Genomic DNA, 22220 nt, shown 5'->3' with positions numbered 1-22220 from the left:
CAAAAATAAATAAATCTGTACATTTACGGTAAAAAATGGTGAAATACAAACTGTTACTGACTGTAATATCCAAAGCCTTATATTACCGTAGAAAATACATGGAATTACAATAACTCAATAAACATATATTTCAAGTAATTTTGGGAAGCTTTATGTACAGTCGTGAAATGTACCCTAATCGGCCAAAATGACATATTTTACTGATATTTATATCTACAATGTAAAACTGTAAACCAGACTGTAAAAGTTATTTTTACAAAGAACAGAATGCTGGTGTGGTATTTTGGTTTCTCTTTTAATAATGCCTTTTGAACACCAAACTGAAATCTCAAAAGTAGACCACCTAATTTGTCACTACCTTCACTAGCTTCACTAGCATCTTTAATTTACTCTAGCTAAAAAACTACATCACTCCAGACTCTTCAAACCTGGACTAGATAGTTCTCAATATTAACTAACAGACTATTTAAAACCAAGAGTGGGATTTGTGAAACCTTTATCTGATTTGTGAAACTTCAATAAAGAGCAGTTCTAGTGTGATCCGATGCATAAAAATAGTGAAGTCGCCCTTCTTTGAAGTTTCACAAATCCCACAGTAGGTTTTAAATATTGCGCTATTAGTAGAGAATAATTTAGAGTTTTTCATTTTGTTAAGGTGTTAAAGAGTTCTGGCAACCACACCTGTTGTTGTTGTTGTTGCTGTTTTTTTTACAGTGTAGGAGCAAGTATCATTTTGTCAAGTTGGTCCAATCTAATACAAAATATCAATAACAAATTTTTAAATTTCAGTATCTGAGCCTCTGGCTACATCCGACTTCAAGTTTTTGTGTCCCATGCATGTCTTTTGCAACTATCACTGTTTAGTTTCATGACCACACCTTACAGAACTCATGAAAAAGTCAAGCAGGTTACGGGGAGTTGCAGCAATAATAAACAGCTCTCTTGGGAAATGTACAAATGCAAAAGCAGCATCTGCTCATATACTGCCATTCTCAAATTCTCAAATGTGTGAAAAGTTTTCTAAGACGTGTGAGGGAAATGCAGCACTAATGAAACGCCTAAAAAGTTGTTTATTACATTTTGTTTAGGTTTTTTTCTTCACTTTTCTTCACTATCTTGCTGTAATCTGCTAAAAGATCACAATGAACAAAAAACTGTTATGAACTGAGAAGGACTGAACCAACTCTGAGGTAGAGCAGGATGGAACTAAATTTAGAAATGAATTTTAATATTTATGTTTTGCACACAAGCTAAAAACTGGAGAAAAAAATAAAAGATAATGAACAGAGACTTTGTCAGGCTTCAGAGAGTGACAAGACTTCTTTGGGTAAAAACAAAATGTGTGAGCTGAGGCATGAGTTTGCTCTGGAAGTTTTAAAAAAGGAGAATAAAAAAATCTCAAAAGAAACACAAAAATTATTGCAATGATTCAGTGCAATAAATGAACGGATTGTATTATTTTAGTCATCAATGTACCCCATAAACAAAGGCTGTAATTATGTGATTTTTAAAAAAATATGTTATACAAAATGATTAATTTATGTGAGCTGGAATAAAAGGGAAAAAAAAACAGATGGGAATAAATATGAGTCTGGAAAATGAGACCATAAAAATCCACCTTTAACAGATTTGTATAAAATTATTAAAAATGTAGTTTTACAGCAATATTAAACAAATGTTGCAAATTAGCAATTTATTTATTTTTGCATCATAAAAATGGAGGGCCAAACATTCTGCCATAAATTCACCTCTTTTTGTGATCTTAAAATAAAAAGAAATAAGTGTAAATTACTTCTTCTGAAAGCAGTGAAAGCATTATTGGTGCAGATTGGTGCATGCATGCTCTTTGTAGAGTTCCCACCTTGACCAGTTCGAAGGGGAAGCGCTCGTGAAAGATGCGATTGATCCTCGCGCCACCCGACAGCTCGGCCGTGTCGATCTGGTCTCCGGAGCCCTCTATGCACTTGTCAAAGTCCACTGAAAACTGCTGCACCATTCTGCGAGAAGATATGGACACAAGCATCAGCAAGCATCCGCCTAACTAACATTACATCTGTCCGTCTGCTTACTGGAGGAGAGCCTTTGTTTTGCGGGACGGATCATCAGGTCTGAAGTTCTTGTACTCATCCACCTCCTTCTCTATGGAGAGGAGCTGACTCTGCAGCTTTGCCCGCAGACCCGGTAGGGTGTCCCGGATGTGGTTGGTCAGTTGCTGTGTGAGTTAAAAGGTGACCATTATCATTTTTAGGGATGTTGGGTAAAATGCGAAACAGCATAGAGCAACACACTTCCCCCCCCACCTGATTAAGGACTTTCTGGAGGTAGGGCGTGCCCATTCGTTCAGCCAGGTGTCTGTAAGCTGGGTGGGTGAGGAAGAACTTCCTCTCAGCAGCCATAGCAGCATTAATATCCTTCTTTCCATCGATGTCCTTCTGGCTTCTGTTAACCACACCGATGTAACCTGGATGCAAAATATCAGCCTGAGTCTAAAAGGTTGAGATTTACAACAGGAGGAACCGATCCAGGTAATTTTAGGACTTCCTTAAATTCGAGACGAGACAAAATGAGAAGAATCTTGGATTATTCTTTAGCCAACCAGTGGGTCTAACTGATTCAGATGTGTTTCATGATACAAACCTAAGACAGACACAAAAATGTTTTACAAACTAAAAGATTTACGTTTGTCCTACGCCATGTTTTGAGGACAAGCAGGAGAAGAAATGAAGACAATAAAATAGCTGGGAGCGTTCAGGGGAAAAGGATCCCATTTCATCTTCAACTGAGTTTCCTGATCCTTCACTCTGGTAAAAGTCGTTTCATGCTCTATAACTAATGCAAATCCGAGCCAGCGGCCTGGTAAATCAGAACATCCGTGACATTAGACGGAGAGCAGGCTGGAAAAACAAGGAACATGAAAATATTCAAAAACACATGCCTGGGGTCTGACCAAGTGTCAGTGGAAAAGAAAAGACTGAATCAGCAACAACAAAAACCCACAAGATAGACACAAGATCTTTTCCACAGGGAGATTTTCCCCTTTTCTTAAAAAAATAAATAACTCTCTCTGCTCTAACTTCACGACTTGATTTTTTTCTTACTCAGATCTGATTTATTTCTGTCTCTCCTCTCATTCTCTCACCCCAGCAGTCTTCAGTTTTTTTCCCCTTTCCTTCTTGACTGGCTTTGAATATGCCTGCCTTTCTACCACAAGAGGGAAACAATGTGTCACTGCGCTGCCCTGAGGTGGGGAAAAGAAGAGTGTTTATTCGAGGGCTCTCACCTCTGCGCAGGGGAAGCAGCTTGTTCTCCAGGATGTCTTTAGCGTCTGTCCCTTCGTCCATCAAGTCCAGCTTGGTGATCACCCCTATGGTCCTCATACCTACAGTTTGCAAACAGATTGAGCAGAAATACATTGATAAACGCAATGATCACATGAATATTCTCAATTAAGGCTGTGAAAAAGGAGTTTGACCAAAATATTGGGTTTCTATGTACAGCGTATGGGAGATATTTATATTTCCAGATTTAAACCATGTGGAGTAATCAAAACATGTTTAGAATCTCTGACAATAATGACTATTAAAAACAATAAATACTTTGTGGTTAAATTAGTGAAATTTGTATTTTCTTTCAGTGAAAGCATCTGATTTTCCTCCGTTGTGCCATGGGTTTGCTGGCATGCATGCCCTCACCCTGAGGGTCGACCTCTTTGGCAATTTTTAAAGCGTCAGAGTTGGCCAGATCAGAGTTGGCCGGGGAAACGGCCAGCATGAGGCAGTTCTCTTTGGTCACAAACTGCATTAACATGTCTCTGATCTGAGCCTCGATGTCTGCGGGCTGGTCTCCGACCGGCACCTTGGTCATTCCCGGCAGGTCCACCAGCGTCAGGTTCAGCACTGCGAGAAGGAAAGGGAACAGAAGAGCTGAGATCAATTAAAACAAAATGGACTGCTAAGAAATTAGATCTTGAAGAGCTAGAATTTATCATACAGAGCCTCATAAAACATAATCAAATCTATGTGTGATGCAGATATCAGGCTTACCATGAGGAGAGTAAACACGCAGGTTGATGGGCACGGGAGAGATGCCCTTATTGGCTCCCGTGATGCGGTCAGTCTCCGCCTCAATCTCCTGTCGCACCTCATCAAAATCTGTGAATTTTTTGCCCTTGCAGTGGAGGAACTCTGCATATTCTGAGTCGGAATATATAAAAAAGTCACATTAGTCAGTAATGGAAGTGGATAAAGTTCTCCCCGCTTTTTAGTCGCCTCTTATCTTGTTTTTGGCTGAGTGAGTAAATTATTTTCATTTGAATTATGTTTCTCAGGTTCATGCATTTCACCTGTAGGGCAGTTCATCAGCTGAAGAACCAAAGGTCGACGGGTCACGATGCCAGAACCACGAGGAAGGAAGTCCCTATAACACAAAAACAGACAAAGAACATGTTTAATGATTAACGTCACATAAAAGGCAGAAATTAAGGACTTTTTAAAAATATATTTTCTTTTTAAATAACTACTATTAACATTGCCTGACTTGGAAGAATAAAATGTTTTTCTTCCCCCTACTTATGCAACCTTGGTGTCAACTCGCCTATAGCACTGTAGACACTTCAGCCAGCTGCCAAGCCTCTTGTTATTCACTGATGCGTATTTAATGAGCTGCTGTACATACATTTACTTCAGTTTTCTAAGAATATTTTTGATGTGTTCTATTCACATTGACTATGTATGTGCATGTTTACATACATGAATGTCTTAAACACTCTATTACATCACAGAGCCAAGTTGTGCAAAACAATCTGCCACCAAAGACAGAGAACTCTGAAATAAACATATCCAATGGCATACAAAAATATGCATGCATGTGTATGAAAAGCAGCTGTTTCACATGTATTTTATTGAAAAAATTTTACTTTCTATTACATAATACAGATCCTAGTCAGCCACATTTAGAAAGAAATGTATATTATTGAAATGTTTATTTATTTCAGAACCTGAATTCACAAAGTGAAATATGTTATCTGTCACACAGACATTTGCTTTCAAGCTTTTATTTTTGTTAATTCTGATGAAGATTAGAGTTTTACAGTAGAGCAACAAAAACATTTTTGAAGACATAAAGGTCAAGGTTCAGGTTCTTCTAAACATCACTTTATTAGCATGAGAAATACACTCAAAGTGTTGCTCTACACATACCAGTAATTTTGTCAGAAATGTTTAGCTTCTCTTAAATGACTGTTCTGACATAAAAAAATAAATAAATAAAAAATAAACAGCTCCATCTGTGTGATTTTATCAGTAAACTACTTACAAATTTTAACTGAATGACACATAGTTAAAATAATCTTTTCTGAAATATGTATTGTTTATTTCAAATGTCTTTATTTTTTTTATACTTTGTTAAAGACATTATGCAACAAGGGCATGAAAAAGGAAGGAAAACTAAATGATGTAAAAATTCATTTAATTTATGTTATTCTGCTTTACTACAGTAAAGGGAATCCTTCTCTCTACTAGCATTTCTGTGTCCCATCTGGTCTACCTGCCAGCAAATCTTTCTGAGTGATGCTTCCCCCTTTCCCCGAGTTGGACACTTTTCAGAGGACAGATGGTCTGAACTGCAGGTCTTCCTCTTACACATTGATGCCTCTTAAACTGGCAGCCATCCTCCAATTAATGAGCAACGCCACAAACAGGATTTTTACATCTATCTGTTTGCCCACAGAATAATACATGTGTCGCTCCCTGATCATTTCACTAATTGCTTCAGGAAAGCTTCAGGCCCCATCAATATCCTCTATTGTTAAATCTCCCGCAGAGACATGGGAAAAGAAACAAAAACGCCCACACAATCCTTTCATCAAGGAGACGAGGGGACTAAAAATTATGAAACTAAACAACCAAATAATATAAGCCAGAGATTGCTTTTCATAGTTGCATCAACCTACTTTTGGAGAGCACTTAGCTGTTGTGAAATCATTAAACTACACCTGTCTCAATCCTCTTTCAGTCCTCGCAGTCTCTGGCGTCTCCATTTACCATAACCGCTGCTGCAGAGACTCAAATCTCCTTCAGTTTTTCAGATGTGTGATTAACTTTTCCTTCTAGGCTTTTGAGAAATCCTTACATGTGGTGACAAAATTTGTCAGTGTCTGAAGAGCTTTTCTTTACAAAAAAAAAAAAGTATCTTATCTCTGGAGTGGAAGTGCAAAATCAGAACAGGTTCTGTTTTGGACTTTTCTTGTTTCTACAGATCTGGCAGTAATGTGAACAGTGAAATTCAACTCAGCTGTCCAAAAATGCACTTATTCGCAGTCAATCCTTGATTTAACAAAGGAAGCAGGTAATGTTTCACATAGCGCTAGACTCTTTTGGAGTTAGTTTGGAGAACAAATTCTATGAATCAGATCATCATTTCAAAACTGTATGTTGAATTTAGAACCAATATCTTTTTCTGATTTATTTCAAATTAATTTCAAGCTCTGAATCATTGACATGTGATTCAAAAAAAGACAAGATATCCTGTGTCTATGGGAGCAAATGATCTAAAGCAGCACTTTATTTGTAACTATGGACAAATGTCTAGTAAACGCCAGTAACTTATTGTTTTCTTTAGTTATCAGTTAACTAAAGCGAAGCATGATTTAACATGATTTTTAAAGCATACAATGCTTTATTATTTTCTCAGGCAGCAACAGTTTTACAAATATAGTTGAAGAATTGGTGGGTTTATGCGTGTTCCTTTACATCCTCTTTGTATTGTTTTATGTGAGACATATTGTTTACGTCCAGTAACCAGAACCGAGCCCTCCTCTGCTGGTTGTGTTACGTACATCACCTCACTTCCGATTCCAGACACGGTTGGATACTGAGCCTCGTCTAATCCTCCTCTAATGCGTGGAGTATTACAAGTCCTGACAGCAATGAAGCAGCACAACAATGTGTGTGTTTCCCCCCCGCATGCTCTAAAATTAGAGGATGCTTCTAAAGTGATGATTAAATAATGCATATACATACAAGATAAAGGTTGGTGGTAAAGCCAGCTGCTCTCCTGGTGGGAATTGAGGCTTAGGTCACATCCAATGGGAGAATGCATTGAAGGCAAGCAGAGATTAGTGGTAATCCCCTGTAGCAGTGCCTCAATAAATGATGTCCTCTCCCCCACCGTCTCTCAGCAAATGCTGTCTCATCCTATCTATATTCAATTCTGTTTCAACAGTTTCCCACAGTTAAAGCTACTTCTAAACGAAGAATAATGACACATTTTGCAACATCCACAAACTTTCTCAGAGGTTTTTGTGAAAAAACCTCTGCAACTTATGATTTTTACTTTCACAATCCCATCTATACAAATGTACTTATACAAAATAATTTTAGAAAACATCTTCCCTTTAAATTATCTCTGTTGGGGAAGCAGCATCCGAACCAATTACCTAAAAAGGCTCAGAAAATTACTGACAACCCTGGGCATCCTCTTCATTAAACTGCTTCACAACAACAGGGTGTCTACAGTCAGAGTTCAAGAGAACCGCTGTGATACAGCCCACTCCAGGAGATTGCTACTATGCACATCCATCAACACCTACAACGACTCTTTGAGGAAGATAATGTGATATGAGTTGCAAAACAGAATTTAATCTTTCATAATTGAAATAAAGGGTTCCTGTAAGAATGAGCTTTGTTTTGTTTTTTTTCTTCAAATTTTCTAATTTAATAATTTAGGAATGCAGCATTTAATGTGGACAACAATTCTTAGAAAACAGAATTGGTTGAAACAGGAATCCCACGCCTTGTCCTTCCTTCTGCATTAAGAAAGAAAGTATCCCTGCTCCTAATATTAGACACAATAAAGTGTTCACTGTCCTACTCCTCAGTTCCAGGCCTCTGCCTCAGTGTTATGAAACACAACACCATCTTCATATCATCAGCTTAATGTGGGGGTGGGAACGGTGATGGCAGCTGCGAGTGAGGAGTCACAGGCTGTAGTGTTTTCAGCGAGGTATTAGGTTGTGCAAGTCAGCAGGTTAGCTAAGCCATAAAAAACACTGCAACATCATCCTCCTCAACTGTCTGCATCCCAGGAAAACATTTATCAGTGTAAAACCTGTTTTTTTTTTCACCTCAATTTGGAGCATGCTATCAGTTTCTGTTGTAGCTCATCTTTCCTTTCAATAGGAATTAGAAAAAGTGTTGCTGTGCATGAACATTTTAAATTGAGTTAAAGAAACTAAAACTTCTTTCTGTGAAATGACAAAATAACTGGAAGCTGCAATAGTATGCAATTTTTGTTGGGTTTAGGGATTAATAGGAGAGAGAGAGAAAAAAAGACAAAGAGAAAAAGAGAGAGAGAGAGAGAGAGAGCGCTGTCCGTGGTTCTGAAAGTAACTTTGAAATGTGTGGAGTTTTCCATGAGGCAAACAGGATGTGAAAGTAATGATTGAGATGGATGAAAGGTTCACCAGACTAAATTTAATGCATTCTGGAGCCAAGAGAGAAATATGTCCCATTATTAAATGCGACAGAGTTTCACTCAGAATCCTAGTATCAGAAGATATCTTCATTTTTACCCACAATGTAAGCTAAACATAGCTTTTGCACGACTATCGGTTCTCATTTCAGAATTTACATTTTAATATCAGCTTTTTAGCAGTTTTTAATTTCACTTTAGGATAATGAATCACTCCTCAATCTAAACAAAACTGACGTTCAACTCCGGGTCCTAATTGCTGCTCAGCTGCAGCTGCATATGTTTGGCACAAGAGACCCACTTTCTCTAAGATAATTAGACTCTGGTGAGTTTAAAATACTAACTGGTTGACAGTCAGAAAAGGAAGACAGTGGCTTTGCTCATCTCTTTATTAATGAAAGACAAACAAAATTATAATCAAACCTGTGCTATTAGTGGGATGTGTGAGAAGACGTTTTTAAGTAAAGAAATGACTGACATTTCAGATATCTGCCTTATTGTTATTTTATGCATTTTATTCAGATATATATGAACAACATTAGTAGCCTCGCGCTGTCATTTTCTGAGAAAGTGAAATATTTACTAGAATAAAAAACAATGCAGATCGTTGTGAACGATCTACACCATCTAATTCAGGCCAATTAAACCACTGAGATACGATTTGATCCAACTGAGCCGAGAATAAATGAGCAGCTATAAGAGGCTGGGAAATTAACAAAGGTTCAAACTGACGGTAAACATTAAATAGAAACAGCGGCAGTTCGACATACACCAGCAGAAAGGACTTGAGGCAGAACCAACACCGTGAAGGACAAACGACACGATGCTTTTGATGCAAAATAAATTAGCAACCTTTGACTCTCCTTGCCCTGGAATCATGCCTGCCAGATGCACAGCAGCGTGCAATTCAGAGACAAAGTACCTGTTTAAAATGGACTTGACTGAACTCCTTTCAAACAACTTTTCTTTTAAATGAAAGGCTTCGCAAATGAATGCAGGAAAATGATTGTTCTACACCATTTCTAGCATGCTTCGGTGCTGGATGCCCAGTGAAAAACTGTCACAGGATGCACAAAGCCTCCGTTGAGAAAGAACTGTATTTCAAACAGAGAAAGACAGAAAGAAAGAAGTTGAAATGGGAGAAACAAAGATGTGTGAACACATTCTGTCGTGCGTTTTCATTGGCCAGCGGAGCAGCGTCAGAACTTGACAGATAAAAACACAATCGTTTCTGTTTTGCACTGTAGCTAAAAAAAAAAAAAAAAGAGACAAAGAACTGCAAATCCAGCAACTAAAACATCTGCTGGAAAGATTTGCATATCTCTTTGGAAGAGGTTTTCAACTTGCTATCAAGTCTCCAAGGTAAAGACACATTATGAGCTCGAAGCTGTTACTATGACAACAGCCGTGCGAGTGCAGCGTAGCATTTTCCAAAATGAGTGTGAAGAGGGCTTTAATCACTTGAAAAAAGCAGAGTGTTATTGAATCAGAGGTGTAAAAATTACATAAAGCAACAAAAAAAAACTTCAAACAATTAAACAGGGATAGGAATCTAAAAAACTGTGTGATTATGGCAAAAACAGTCACAAAATCTGATAAATGAAGAAAATGTGTTTAGACATGAAAAAAAGGAGGGGAAAATTTTGTTTTTAGCCTTATTTCATTTTTGATTAAACTGATAATATATATTTTTTTACCATTTATTTACTGATGATATCTGCTGTGCTTTTGTATTTCTGCAAGACGTGTTTTCCATGAAAGAAGTTTCCAGATAATGTTTAGATGAGACCAGAAGACATCTTGGGTCAAATGCTTACCTTGCCATTGTCTTAAAGGACTGTCATGTGTGGAATGTACTTTGTACCCTTGTTTGACCCAGAATCCATGAGTAACCGACAAAGAAGAATTATAAGTTTCTCCTGAAATCTTTACCGGCTCTCTGTCCTGCCGTGAAATCATCCCCTCCGAGAGGTGAGGGATAGTTCACGAGGTGGGGGTAAGGATTGTGTTTGTGGTCCATCTGGCAATAGAGATAAGATCAGACTTTGGGAGGGTGTTTTCCTTGCTGTGACTATATAACGATGCGATGTGACTGCGTTCAGGGCTCTTCTCCTGACTGGGTTCAGTGAGACGGGCCTTCGAATAAAGAAACTTAAAGACAAAGACTAATCTTTCTCTTATTATTGAAACAGATTCTCGTTCTTTAATAAATGACATTTCCATAACACTATTTCATTTGAATTTATTTCAGTGTTGTTTGACTTCTTCCTTGAGTTTTGTTCACTGCTGTTTTGCACCTGTGTAATAAATTTGTTCTTGGAATTTAAGCGTTTATTATAATTCCCCTTTGAGACACATGAGAGCATCATGTGTAGATAATGCAGACATGTAAGCAGGAAACGAGGTTCGCCTACTCTCAGTTAGGATGGAGGTAAGCTGCCACTGCTGGCAAATGGCTATAAAAGCTAAAGCATGAAAATACAGTAAGGTAGATGGGTTTTGAAAATGCAGCTCTTTACTGTGATCTGAAATGCGTATGCAAAGTATATGGGGCCTGATTGGACAGCTTTACTGTACATTTTTAATGTCTGTCTTTAAATGACATGAATGCAGTTTAATGTTTTTCTTTCTTTATCTTCCAGCAATAGTTTGATGATTTCCGGAGAAGCTCAGGACTGAGACCAACTCAGAACTTATTCATGTTGGTTTTGTTTGTTCCAAATATGTAATATTTTATATTTGACATTGCTGGATCTCTTCCTTCATTCTAAGGAAGAAAATACAAACATTTAGAATTTTGACTGCAAGTTTTACATGACAAGCTGGTAGAACATTGTTTTTATGACTTTGACATGCAGTTTGCTCCGAAACTTTGACGTTTGAGTAGAGATTATTTAATTCATTGTATTCAATATCATATTATCATGAGGGAAATGTTTTAAGATCAGAGTATTTTTCACTTTGGTTGCAATGATTTGATTTCTATGTAACAAGCAAATATTGTTGTTGCAAAATGCTATATTTTGTTTTGCTTCACTTTGTCAGATTTAAATTGGCAATAAAATAAAGCAATTTTTTTAAATTAAAAGAATAAAACATTTTTTGAGAGTTTGGTAAATTAAGTTGCATGTTTACATTTAAACTTTTAAAATCTAGCAAAGTATGCAGTTTCATGAACTACTATAAAATGACAACTTTTGGTAATTCTACTACAGGTCTACTGTAATTTTATTATGATAAAAATGTGATGGAATCACAGGATTCATGTTATATAATTACTGTGCTATTTTGAAGGAATCACAGTAAACCTGCAATAAAATTGCAGTAAAACTGTAATAGAATTACAGTAAGGTTACTGTGAAATTTACAGTGACTTACTGGCAACCTTGCTGCCTTGGTTTGGACATATCTGTTGTTCCAGAGAGGTCAATTATTATTGTGATGTTTTTTTTTTTTTTTTTTTTGGGGGGGGGGGATTGTCCAAATGTGACTTTATCTTGCTCACTTTAAAACATGATGCTGAATCGCATAGACATCAAAAAACAAGCAAGCAGGGTTTTTTTTTTTTTCTCTCCCCAAGCAAGTTGGTTTCACCAATGTTACACCGTGTGCAGTAAGCTTTACTTCCAGCATTATAAACACTGCTGGGCAGATGGTTTGAGCTGAGCTGAAAGGGCTCAAAGCTCAGGTGGACTCATTTCCCCTCACTGCAAGGTCACCATGCAGCGACTGCCGCACAACAGATCAGATTTGCTCCACTCTGCTTGGTTTCGTCTCTTTCAGCAGAAACTGCGGCTCTGACGGACAGGAAAACAAAGTGGACTCGGTCTGACGCCTCGCAGCATCAGTTCTGCAGACTGTTCTGCGCAGAATTAAAACAGCCTGGAGAGGGGATCACTCTAACAGCAACACAAGCAAACAGGAACTGTCTCCGTTGCCAGAAAGTCAACACCCGCACTTATCTGACTCTCTCGAGGCCACAGGGGGATTTATGCCTTTAATTGAAACAATAAAACACGCTTTTACACTTTTTCTTACTATATTGCGTAACAGGGAATTGTGGTCCGTGCATGCATTCTGCAGGAGTGAAAAATAAACTCCCCGGGGATTTATAGGCCCCAAACATAATCCGCTTGCCAGCGCGCTGCCAGTGACAGAAAGTGGGAATAAAAACTCGAGTAACTCAGATGACGATGACCGTGCGCCAGTCCGGTCCACCTATAGCTCTGTTCTTTTGGTCACTGTCTCCTCAGACAACCTGTCCCGTAATGGAGATGCAAACTGGGCCGCCTGCGGGCGCACATCCCTCGCCGCCCTGGATAAAGCTACTTACTTCCCGACGAAGTTCTCCAGAACCGAGCTCTTCCCCGCGCTCTGGCCGCCCACCACGGCGATCTGCGGCAGGTCCAGGTTCGCGTTCTGTCCGATGGCCGAGAAGGCATCCTGCATGCGGTTCACCAGAGGAATCAGGTCCTCCATTCCCCGGTTCCCCATCTTTGCGGTGCTCGGGGATAGTCTATCCTCCTTGTCAGCACTGGAGCGGGTTTATTTATCTGTCCTCTTCGTCCCCCGCAGGCCAGCCTGTCTTTCAGAGGCAGCTTTATGCGTCTGTTTTTATTTTACGTCTCGCTTTGCTCCCTCATTTGCGGGTCTTCCTTGGTGTGTCAGATCACCTCAGAGAGACAGGACTCTTTCCTCGATACTCTTCTACAAGCACCGCGGGGAGGAAGAGGAGGAGGAGGAGGAGGAGGAAGAGGAGGATGATCTCTTCCATCGGTGGATCCCTGCAGTACATAAAACGAACCACCTGGTGGCGTGTTTTATCAAAACATTTTTTTCGCTGAGGTTCATAAACACCACGTCACAGTGTTGTTCCTACGTCATTAAATCGTGCCTAATTGTTGCACGCGCGTACATTGATAGCATTTGTTTCGAAAGAAAAACAAAAATCTGCCTTTGGTTTGAAAATAACAGTCAGAACCAGTGTTCTTTATTACCAATGTCAAATTATTCAGTTTAAAATGTAAATACAATATTTCAAATTCAGAGCAAAGCCCCTAAGTCGTTTTTTTTCCTTTAAATAAAAAAAAAATACAATAAATTTTTACAATTCTGTATTGATTTCTGGGTCAACCGCTAGGGGGCGATATGATCCTCCACTTTCTTTTATTTTCTGAGTCTGGTTTGGATTTCAGGAGAGCAGGTTTGCAGCGAGGAGTTAACTCTACATTATGACTTTTGCTGGATATTAAACCAGCGGTCCCATTTCGTTCTTTCCGTCAGAATTAAAGGAGGCCTGAGGTAAAATGCAAAAGTTATTTTAGACGGCCACATCTCTGTAATAACTGGCTAGGTGAAAGCTATGCTAAGCTAACCTGTTGTTTTCAGTGTGGCTGTTGGCTAATGTAACATTAGCTTCGCTCAAGTTAAAACAGGTGCAATTATTATTAACTTACTATTAATACATTGCTTCTATACGAAGGTACTATAGTCTACTGAAAAATGTGTTAGCTTGCAACATATTTTCTTTCTGATGTGTTTTAAGGTGATAAATTATTGTAAAGTTAACGTAAATGATCTAAGCTAGCGTTAGCACGTAGCCCTGAAATATGAGAGCGGCGTGAAATTTGAGTGTGCGCAGGGTGATAAAGTGTGTTTGACAATACACAGCGGATTCAAGGACGCATGAAAACCAGTCTTGTTTCCTCTGCATCAGGGTTCCCATGCGGTAGGGATTTTTCCATCACTCTTCCCGTGTCTGACATTTCACTGTGAGCCAGCGGAGGATCTTGTTATTTCTGCAGTGATGTTCAACCCACACATCCATCAGCAGCAGCAGCAACAACAACAGCAGCTCCACCAACACCTGCGACATCTGCAGCAACTTTTCCAGCAGCAGCCTCCGCCTCCTCCTCCAGCCCAGCCGCCTCCCGCTCACCATGTCGGTCATCACCACCAGACTCCGCGGTAAGACCATTAACTCGACCCCGGGGATTGTGGGGCCTTCGGTGTGAGAAATGTGCTAACCGCTGGCGGCTTAGCCACAACTACCAACAATAGCCACAACTACCAACAATAGCCACAATAGTACCTACAAAACTTCTATTTACATTGCTTTGTAATCTCATCCGTAGTGATTAAAATCCTTTGATTGCAAGCAGTGATCCAATCTTTTCAGGATTTTTATATCATATCCCCTTAAACCACAAATTTTAATACATTTTCAATCTGTTGTCAGAGATGCAATGGAATGATTTAGATAAAAACATTTACGTTCAAGAATTGCATGGTTAAAGTTTAAACCCACATTCAATTGAGAAGCTGTTGCAAGTCCTGAAAATGGCTATTTAAATAAACTTTTCATCCAGTTTAACTGAATTTGAGCTATTTCAGTACACTGGAGAAGAGGAAGGGGGATCTACAAAGTATTGGGCTCAGTGTAATTGCACATGACCCTTTAAAGATTTTTACTATTATAAAATGTTGAAGTCGTCTGTCACTGACCTTCCACTTTATGGTGGAACTTTTATTTTACATATTGCGTAACTTGCGCTGTAGTTCTACATTTTTATTGTTGTGAAGTCTAGCCACATCTTGTTTTTTGAATGTCAGTTACCTTAATTTTTTTTTTCATGTTTGAAAAAGTTGTTGTAAATTGTCTTAAAATAAGAAAACCTAACTATTTTGTGCCCCAAAAAAACCTCTGATGTGAAATGAGTTGTCGAATATTTACTACTTTTTTTTTTTTTTTTTTTTTTTTTTTGCAGCGCCATTCCTGTTCCTGCTCAGACGGCTCCTCCGCCCAGAATGGTCAACTTGTGCCAGACAACCCAAACAACCCTGATTGCTCCCAATCCAATGCTGCAGAGTGCTATCCTGATGCAGCAGATGCAAGGTGCAGCTTGGATTAATCTTTGTAATTCGGTGTCTTGAAGTAAAGAAAATGTGGGCTGTTTAAAGTACAACAATTTACAGGTTGCTTTTTCTGTCGCAGTTTAAAGCTATACATTACTAACAGTGTACATGCATTTGTCTGCCCTCATGCTGTGCTTTCATCCAGGCAACATGCGGGGCTTTGGGATGGGTGGGCAGCAGTTCCGGCAGTTCTTTACCGCAGGGGCCAGGTCATCACTTCTTGGCCCAGTCCCCATGGGAATGGCCATCAAATCCCCCATCATGGGTTTCCCGGCTGCACGGCCCTTCCACCCACACACTCGCTTCTTCAATGCCACCGCTTCCTCCTCTTCCTCCATCTCTACTGCAGTAATAACAAAAGAATCATTTATGAATTTTTCTGTGTTGGCGAAACTCTTGATCTATGAATGTAGAGAGCAGCAGGGTTGGCATTTTAGTGTCTTGCACAATAAAAAATGCTAAGCTTATTTTGACAAAGTACAGGCAAAATAAGCTTAGCATAAAATGTCTCATAATTTAAAATAACTATGCTGCAAGTGTATATATAAAAACTATTTCCAGAATTTCAGAACTTAATATTTTTGCTGTTAATGAAGCAACATAGTTTTGGGGAAATTGGCAGTCTATAAAAAAAATAACAATTTAAGTACATCTGAAATTAATTGGAAGGCTCTACTTGTTATTTTAGAGATGCTTTAATACTATTATAGATTAGGCTCTTTAGTTATTCAACAATTCCTCACCCAGAATTACTATTAATGTTGTGTTTTCAATTGTAAAGTGAATCAGAACTTAAATTATATTAAGCAGATTGTAGCTCCTTTTTTGAGTTAGTAAATTAATATTGTTCATAAATCAGAATTTAAATCTACGTGTGCCTTACTTTGACATTTAATTTGTTTGTATTTCTCTTCAGAACATCTTTATTTGTTGAAGAAAGCTTTAATAGCAAGCTGTTGTCCTGTCTCTATGAGCAGGACGCTGCAGCTCGCCAGGCAGACAGGAAGAGAGACAGTGAGCAAATGTCTGCAGGAAGCACCGACAATCCACCAGCAGCACCAGCAGCTAACAGTGCAGATGACGAGGCTGCAACAGGTACATTCATGCTGCTATGGTGGCAGCTTAATATGGTCTGTACAGTAAAATATCACAGAGCCCATGCTTAAGTGGTAAGGACGTATTTGTCTTTAAATTTCACAGATGGTGCTGTGGGCGGAGAAAATAGCCAGACCTCTGAGGAGCAGCTTGAAGAACCAGTGGCAAAGCGGCAGAAGACAGAAGGGTAGGCAAACATTTTTTATCTTACTCTTATTCATGACACTATCTGTAATAAATGTATTACCTCTACAAATATTGAATACAGCAGGCCATTGAAGTTGGTACTGCAAGCTAAAAGGTGGATGAAGGCCCTAAAACTGAATAATATTTCTGTGGATTTTGTTTCTCACAGTCAATTTTATTTTGGGTGAGACAGAAGTTTGTGTATTATAGTCCTAAATCAAGTATCTACCCAAATTACAGTAACAAAAAAGAAGCATTTCTACCAGTTAAATGAGCCTAACATTGAACCAAATCACAGTCATCATCTTGATACTCATGTGTTTGACACTGCAATCATAAATAACTGCTTGGATACAATATTTGCTGAACTGTTGTGGTTCAAGTACCTTTCATTCACACGGCATCCCATTAATATATTTGATTTAATTTGGTCTTCGGGCCTTTGGTGCTCACACCAAATAAAGATTTTTAGACACTAAAACAGTTTAAAAGTGATGAAGTAACAAAGCACCACCCTCAAGTGCTCTATATGCATCCGTCACATCTTTAAAATAATAACAAATGTTCTTTCTGCTTGAGATTTAGTGCAATTTACAACCAAAGAAAGGCTTTTCTAGTAGGTTTTTCCTCATGTAAAATGTAAGCATCTCCATAACTTGCATGTTTTTGCTTATGTTGGAAACTCTAGCATTCTTCTGTAGGGAAGCAGTTTACATTTTTATGCTGAGAAGATGTAAGCTGCAGCTTAATCAATTATGACAAAGGAAGTGCTGTACTGCATGCTGCCATTTTTCTTCTGCATTGATGAAAAATGAATTGGACGCTGCTGTTTCACCGCAGTGTGAAATATAAGGTGCAGGGCTTTCTGACTCAGTGTAAGATCTCAGCATTTAAAGTTTTATGTTTTTTTTTCTCAGGTCAGAGGAACCTAAAGAGCAACATGTGGCCGAGTCGGTCACAACAGCTCAATCAGAGAGCAACAATATCCAGTCAGAAGGTAACACCAAATAGAAAATAGTTTCTGTATGCAATCTTGATATAATGTTACCAGCTCAGTAATTATGTCTTTCTGTCTCCTGGTCTTTTCCTAGACTGCGTCAGTCAGGAGGAAGAATGCCTCAGCGGGGGGCCAGATGATGCGGTAATAGAGGAGAACAAAGTAGATAATGTAAGAAAAGCTCAACACAAGATGAAGACAATGTAATGAAATGAATTTATGGTAGCGTGTTGAAATTGCAGTTGATCCCACACAGGGAGAATCGAGTTGCTATGCAATCTGTAAAACAATATAATTTTAGTATTGAAAAATACAGGCCTTTCTTTTCTGTTTTTTTCTCTCTCTCTTTTTCTTTATCCCTTTTCTTTTGTCTTCATTTCTTTACTTCCTTTGTCATTTTTCTTACTTGTATCCTTTCTTATTTCATTCAGTTCTGGAGAAGTTTTCACAAATGTATTTTAAAGGATTTGTGTGTGTACAGAATAACTTACCATAAAATCATTCAGCATAAGTTTTGAAGATTGCATTTTTCCATCTTAATCTCATCTAACTGGGATCCAAATGCCTAAAAATTGTGAAAACATTTAAATAAGTTAACGAATGCATGCAGACTTTAGCTGAACTTTGCTTCACAAGACTCGTATTCCTGTCAGATAGAAAATATTGTGATGCTTTATTATGATGAAACATCTTAATTGTTATCAGCTAGTATAAGTTTCTCTTTATTTCCAAAGGCCTGCGGGGGTTTGTCAGCCCCGTCACCGTCTGCCGGGCCGACTGAAGGTTCTGAGCAGGTGAATGAACCAACAGAGGAGGACAAAGACGCCTCACTAGGTTTTCCAGATGGCCAGGACGAAGAAGAGACATCCGAGGGTTCAAACAAGTTCTACTGCTACCTCTGCAGCATCACCTGCTTCAACCAGCAAGTAGGTGGAATACACACACAACACTGGATTGAGATTTTTGTCAAGGAGGAAACACTCTATGAACCTGTCTTTAAAGTCTGATATGTTCTTTCTGTAGAACTTTAGGAGTCACATGAACAGCATTTCCCACCAGCAGAGGATGATGGAAATCCAACACATGAGCAACGCCTGCCTGGTCACTCTGCTCCCCCGAGTGCAGGAGTCTCTACAGGGTACCAGCAAAGACGGGTCAGTTTTAAGTACAGAAAAACCTTTTTTGTTATTTTTCCTTCATGTCATTGTTACCTATTGTCTTCATGTAATGTTTTTTTTTTTTTTTTTCACGGCAGAGAGAAAAAAGCAGACCTGAAGCAGTGGTGTGATGCTTGCCACACCCACTTCACCAGCAGCATCTCGGACCACCAGCGCTCAGAGGAACACAAGGTAAATTTCAGGCAAGTAAATTCACACCGTGAGCGTTAGAAAACTGTTGGTCTAACAAGAATCTGCTGCTTTTTTTTTTTTTTTATCACCGCAGCTTGCTAGTAAAACCGACCTGTCCTTCTGCGCCGTCTGCCAGAAGCGCTTCAAAACCTCGCAGAACTTTATAGAGCACCTGCACTCTCAGGAGCACAAGCAGAAGGTAAGATCAAACCTACCGTTAATAGTTTTTTAGGAGTAAAATCTAAGCTGTCACCATGCTACATTGTTCCAAACACTTTTGTTTTTATTGATGTTTACCAGATCAAGGAAAAAGGCTGTGAGACTTTGGCTAAGCTCACCAACATTGGCACAGATGGTTTTTCATGTGAGCTGGAAGCACAGGAATTTGAAAACAATGAGGGAGACCAAGGAAGCAGTCAGGTGAGATTCACAATAACTTAAATGTTATGTCAAAATCAGCAGAGATTTTAGCTCAGTCTTACTTAAGTAAGATGAACCTTTCACTTTGACAGGATGGCTGGCCCGCTGCCAGAGAGGTGGCCCTAAATGACATGACCAGCGATGAGCAGTATGACCCCGACACCATCTATGGATCCAGTTTCTTAGACCCAGTGGCAGGCTTCCTCTGCAGGCTTTGCAACAAGTTTTACCTCTTCAAATCTTCTGCTCTGCACAGCCACTGCAAGTCACTGCAGCACTTTGAGAACCTTAAGGTGCTCCCATTACCTCATTTACCAAATGTTTAAGAAATGTGTTGCAGTCATCATCAGAAATGAACAACAAGCTATGGATGTTTAGCACCAGATGTGACCTGAATCCAAGCTGAATTCTTTGATTTTTGGATTACTGGTGAATGTTCTTTTCTCTTCTGCTTCACAGAGCTACAAAGGAATGATTGGAGAAAAAGATGAAGATGCTCAGGCTTCAACAAAATCCATCGCAGCAGCAGACGGCCTCAGACCCGTCACAGAAGCATCAGACTGTTCACAAGAAAATTTGCTCACTACTGACACGAGTGAAGCCGATGGCCTAAACTCTACGAAATTAATTTCACTGACCAAACTGGAAACACAGGAAGAAGATCGGCTGAAAGAGAAAGAATCAGAGGCCGCCTCAATCTCGCTGGACTTCAACCAGCAGCTCAGTCCTGACCAGGAGGAGAGTCCAGTTGCTCTGGCTGCTGTCAGTAGAAAGGAGGCAGACTCAGTGCCTGCAGCTGCTGCTGGGGATTCAAACGGAGAGGAGGAAGAGGAGGAGGAAGCTCCTGCTGGCGCTGGGAAAAAGAACTCTGGAGGAAAGGGAAGAAGCGTGGGCAAACGACGGTCAGGGAGGGCCGCAAACAGACGCTGAGTCTGAAACCCCATGAAGGAATGAAACCATGTAATGTTTTGCAACTATGGGACTCAGCCCTCCTTACTGGGAAGTGTAAGGGAATCGCACCAAAAACCAGGAAGACTGGCTACTGAAAACAGTAGAAGATCCCTCCTCAGAGTGTGAAAGTAACAGTTCCTAAATGGAGGCTTTTGCCATCAGTTGTGAGTTAGGCTCTTTTGGCTATAAAATAATCATTTGAATTTTATTTGTAAGCCATACCCTAATGTCACTACAATCTAAAATGAGCTACAGAGAAGATCCTTGTGGTAGATCACCAGTAGATGGAGCTGTAGTACATCGTAACAGGCATTTTTGGGCATTTAATACTGACACAAGATGGTAGGGAAAACAATATTATTTTGCAGTTTGAAACTGGATTGTATTATTCCGAAGTCAAATTTGAAAAAGCATTGGTACTCGCTGTATTAACTACACATTGCAATTTAAAGTAGGTACAGGTTGTGCAGAAGTAGGGCTTGTAGTTTGACTTCAAATTCCAGAGGTAAAATTTCACTTAAATTTCAGGTGAAGTGTAACAATTTTCTCAGGCCATAAAAACTGTATGATGTCAACTGCAATAGAAGATGTACGCTGGTCCTCCCTGCTGAGCTCAGGCCAGGAGACCAGGGAGCGCATACCTTCATCCTGATTGTCACATGATTGTCAAAGTCCATGGTGATGGTGAAGTGAAAACATTTTTCACCTCAAAATAGCTTTCAGTAAGCTGGAATGTGGTCTGCATGAACAGTTCAACAAGTTGAAGTCGTTTTGAATCCAAAGTTGCACTTTGGATTGTGGCGGATGGATCAGCTCCATAGTTAGATTCAGCGCATTCGTGTTCCTTTTTGTTAACATTTTGGGGAACAAAAGTAGGCCACATGTGTAGCTTTTTAAAATAGTTGTGTTGTGGAGACCTGAAAAACTTTGACCAAACCAGGGCTACTTTAACGCAGTAAAAAAGATCAGCAACAGCACATTAAAGGCTTCACACACCGGTCTGAATCTAAAATTAGATCATGACATTTCATACTGAAATATTTCAGTTGATGTTAATAATCCACATTTTAACTACTCTAGCCTCAGAGAGGGATTTTAATCAGAATCCCAGTTGTTGTCACATTTACTCCTTATGAAGTTCCTCGAATGCAACTATGAGCATCCACAGCACAATATAGTTTGCAGTAGTTGACTCAAGTTTCCCCTCGTTCCAGTTTCCTTACATAGAAATGCATTTGGATGTTTTTTTTTTCATGAAATGTTTGTGTAACAAGACGTTGCTACAAACTGTCCTCTCCATTTTCGAAGCACTAGTTACATTCTGTAGGATGTACAACTGTGTAACTGCAGGTGTTGAAATAGAGGACATGTCACTTCCCTCTTTATCTGGTTTTCTGTTCTGGAAACATTTCACCTTCCATACTAGTTTAGCATATCTGAAACCACACACAGGCAAAAAAATAAATAAAATTAAAAAAAACTGACACGTGTAGCAGCTTTTGTAGTCATGGCGACGAGTACGATTGTCACATGTTGGGTTTTTCTTTATTTCTGAAGGAATAAAGACGTGCGCTGAACTTTAACACGTCAAACCTGAATAGTTCAGGGGAGCGAGAGAAATGCATAGATAGTAGTTTTGAATAAAGCTGTATGTTTCCTATGGTATTTTTATTCAGCTACTGACAAATTGAGATAAACAACCAGGGGATGTTTTTTAACTGCTGGAAGTTTATTGTATTTTTGATTGTTTGTTTTCTGTTTCAGAGTAATCTTAATTTATATTAAAATGTCTGACAATTCCCACAATGTGTTGACGTCGTTTTAATTCTTTAAACGTA

General features: G+C 39.1%; 2 protein-coding genes across 12 annotated transcripts in view; one reads left to right on the top strand and one right to left on the bottom strand.

Moving 5' to 3' along the window:
- Positions 1-13242, bottom strand: part of dnm1a (dynamin 1a) — a 47888-nt gene extending 34646 nt beyond the window's left edge. For all 10 annotated transcript variants that reach the window (XM_055040094.1, XM_055040092.1, XM_055040087.1 and 7 more), the window contains exons 1-8: positions 12803-13242; positions 4343-4416; positions 4044-4193; positions 3693-3896; positions 3281-3379; positions 2301-2461; positions 2070-2212; positions 1862-1997 (exon numbers count right to left, since the gene is read on the bottom strand). In XM_055040094.1, the coding sequence (XP_054896069.1) occupies positions 1862-1997; positions 2070-2212; positions 2301-2461; positions 3281-3379; positions 3693-3896; positions 4044-4193; positions 4343-4416; positions 12803-12963 (1128 nt within the window). In that variant the 5' untranslated portion in view covers positions 12964-13242. The remainder of the gene's footprint in view (positions 1-1861; positions 1998-2069; positions 2213-2300; positions 2462-3280; positions 3380-3692; positions 3897-4043; positions 4194-4342; positions 4417-12802) is intronic.
- A 410-nt stretch (positions 13243-13652) lies between these two features.
- ciz1a (cdkn1a interacting zinc finger protein 1a) lies at positions 13653-22188 on the top strand. 2 transcript variants are annotated; one of them, XM_055040501.1, is made up of 16 exons: positions 13653-13770; positions 14186-14197; positions 14274-14436; positions 15237-15364; positions 15530-15732; positions 16362-16479; positions 16585-16666; positions 17583-17662; positions 17757-17833; positions 18397-18588; positions 18686-18816; positions 18918-19011; positions 19106-19210; positions 19312-19431; positions 19524-19724; positions 19891-22188. In XM_055040501.1, exons 3-16 carry the CDS (start codon positions 14276-14278, stop codon positions 20359-20361), a joined length of 2163 nt encoding a protein of 720 aa, XP_054896476.1. In that variant the 5' UTR covers positions 13653-13770; positions 14186-14197; positions 14274-14275; the 3' UTR covers positions 20362-22188. The 2 variants fall into 2 exon arrangements, with proteins under 2 accessions (XP_054896476.1, XP_054896477.1); XM_055040502.1 differs by lacking the exon at positions 14186-14197.
- The last annotated feature ends 32 nt before the right edge of the window (positions 22189-22220 follow it).

Source organism: Poeciliopsis prolifica, unplaced genomic scaffold (assembly GCF_027474105.1).
Source record: "Poeciliopsis prolifica strain line A6 unplaced genomic scaffold, Auburn_PproV2 SCAFFOLD015, whole genome shotgun sequence".
In the NCBI taxonomy this organism is placed as follows: domain Eukaryota; kingdom Metazoa; phylum Chordata; class Actinopteri; order Cyprinodontiformes; family Poeciliidae; genus Poeciliopsis; species Poeciliopsis prolifica.
The sequence above is the reverse complement of the archived record's forward strand: the minus strand, read 5'-3'. Positions and strand labels throughout refer to the sequence as shown.

Coding starts and splice junctions, on each gene's coding strand:
- ciz1a (XM_055040502.1), top strand. CDS start 14,276: ATGTTCAACCCACACATCCATCAGCAGCAGCAGCAACAACAACAGCAG. Junction 17,663..17,756: donor CAACAATATCCAGTCAGAAG/GTAACACCAAAT, acceptor GTCTTTTCCTAG/ACTGCGTCAGTCAGGAGGAA. Junction 17,834..18,396: donor AGGAGAACAAAGTAGATAAT/GTAAGAAAAGCT, acceptor TTATTTCCAAAG/GCCTGCGGGGGTTTGTCAGC.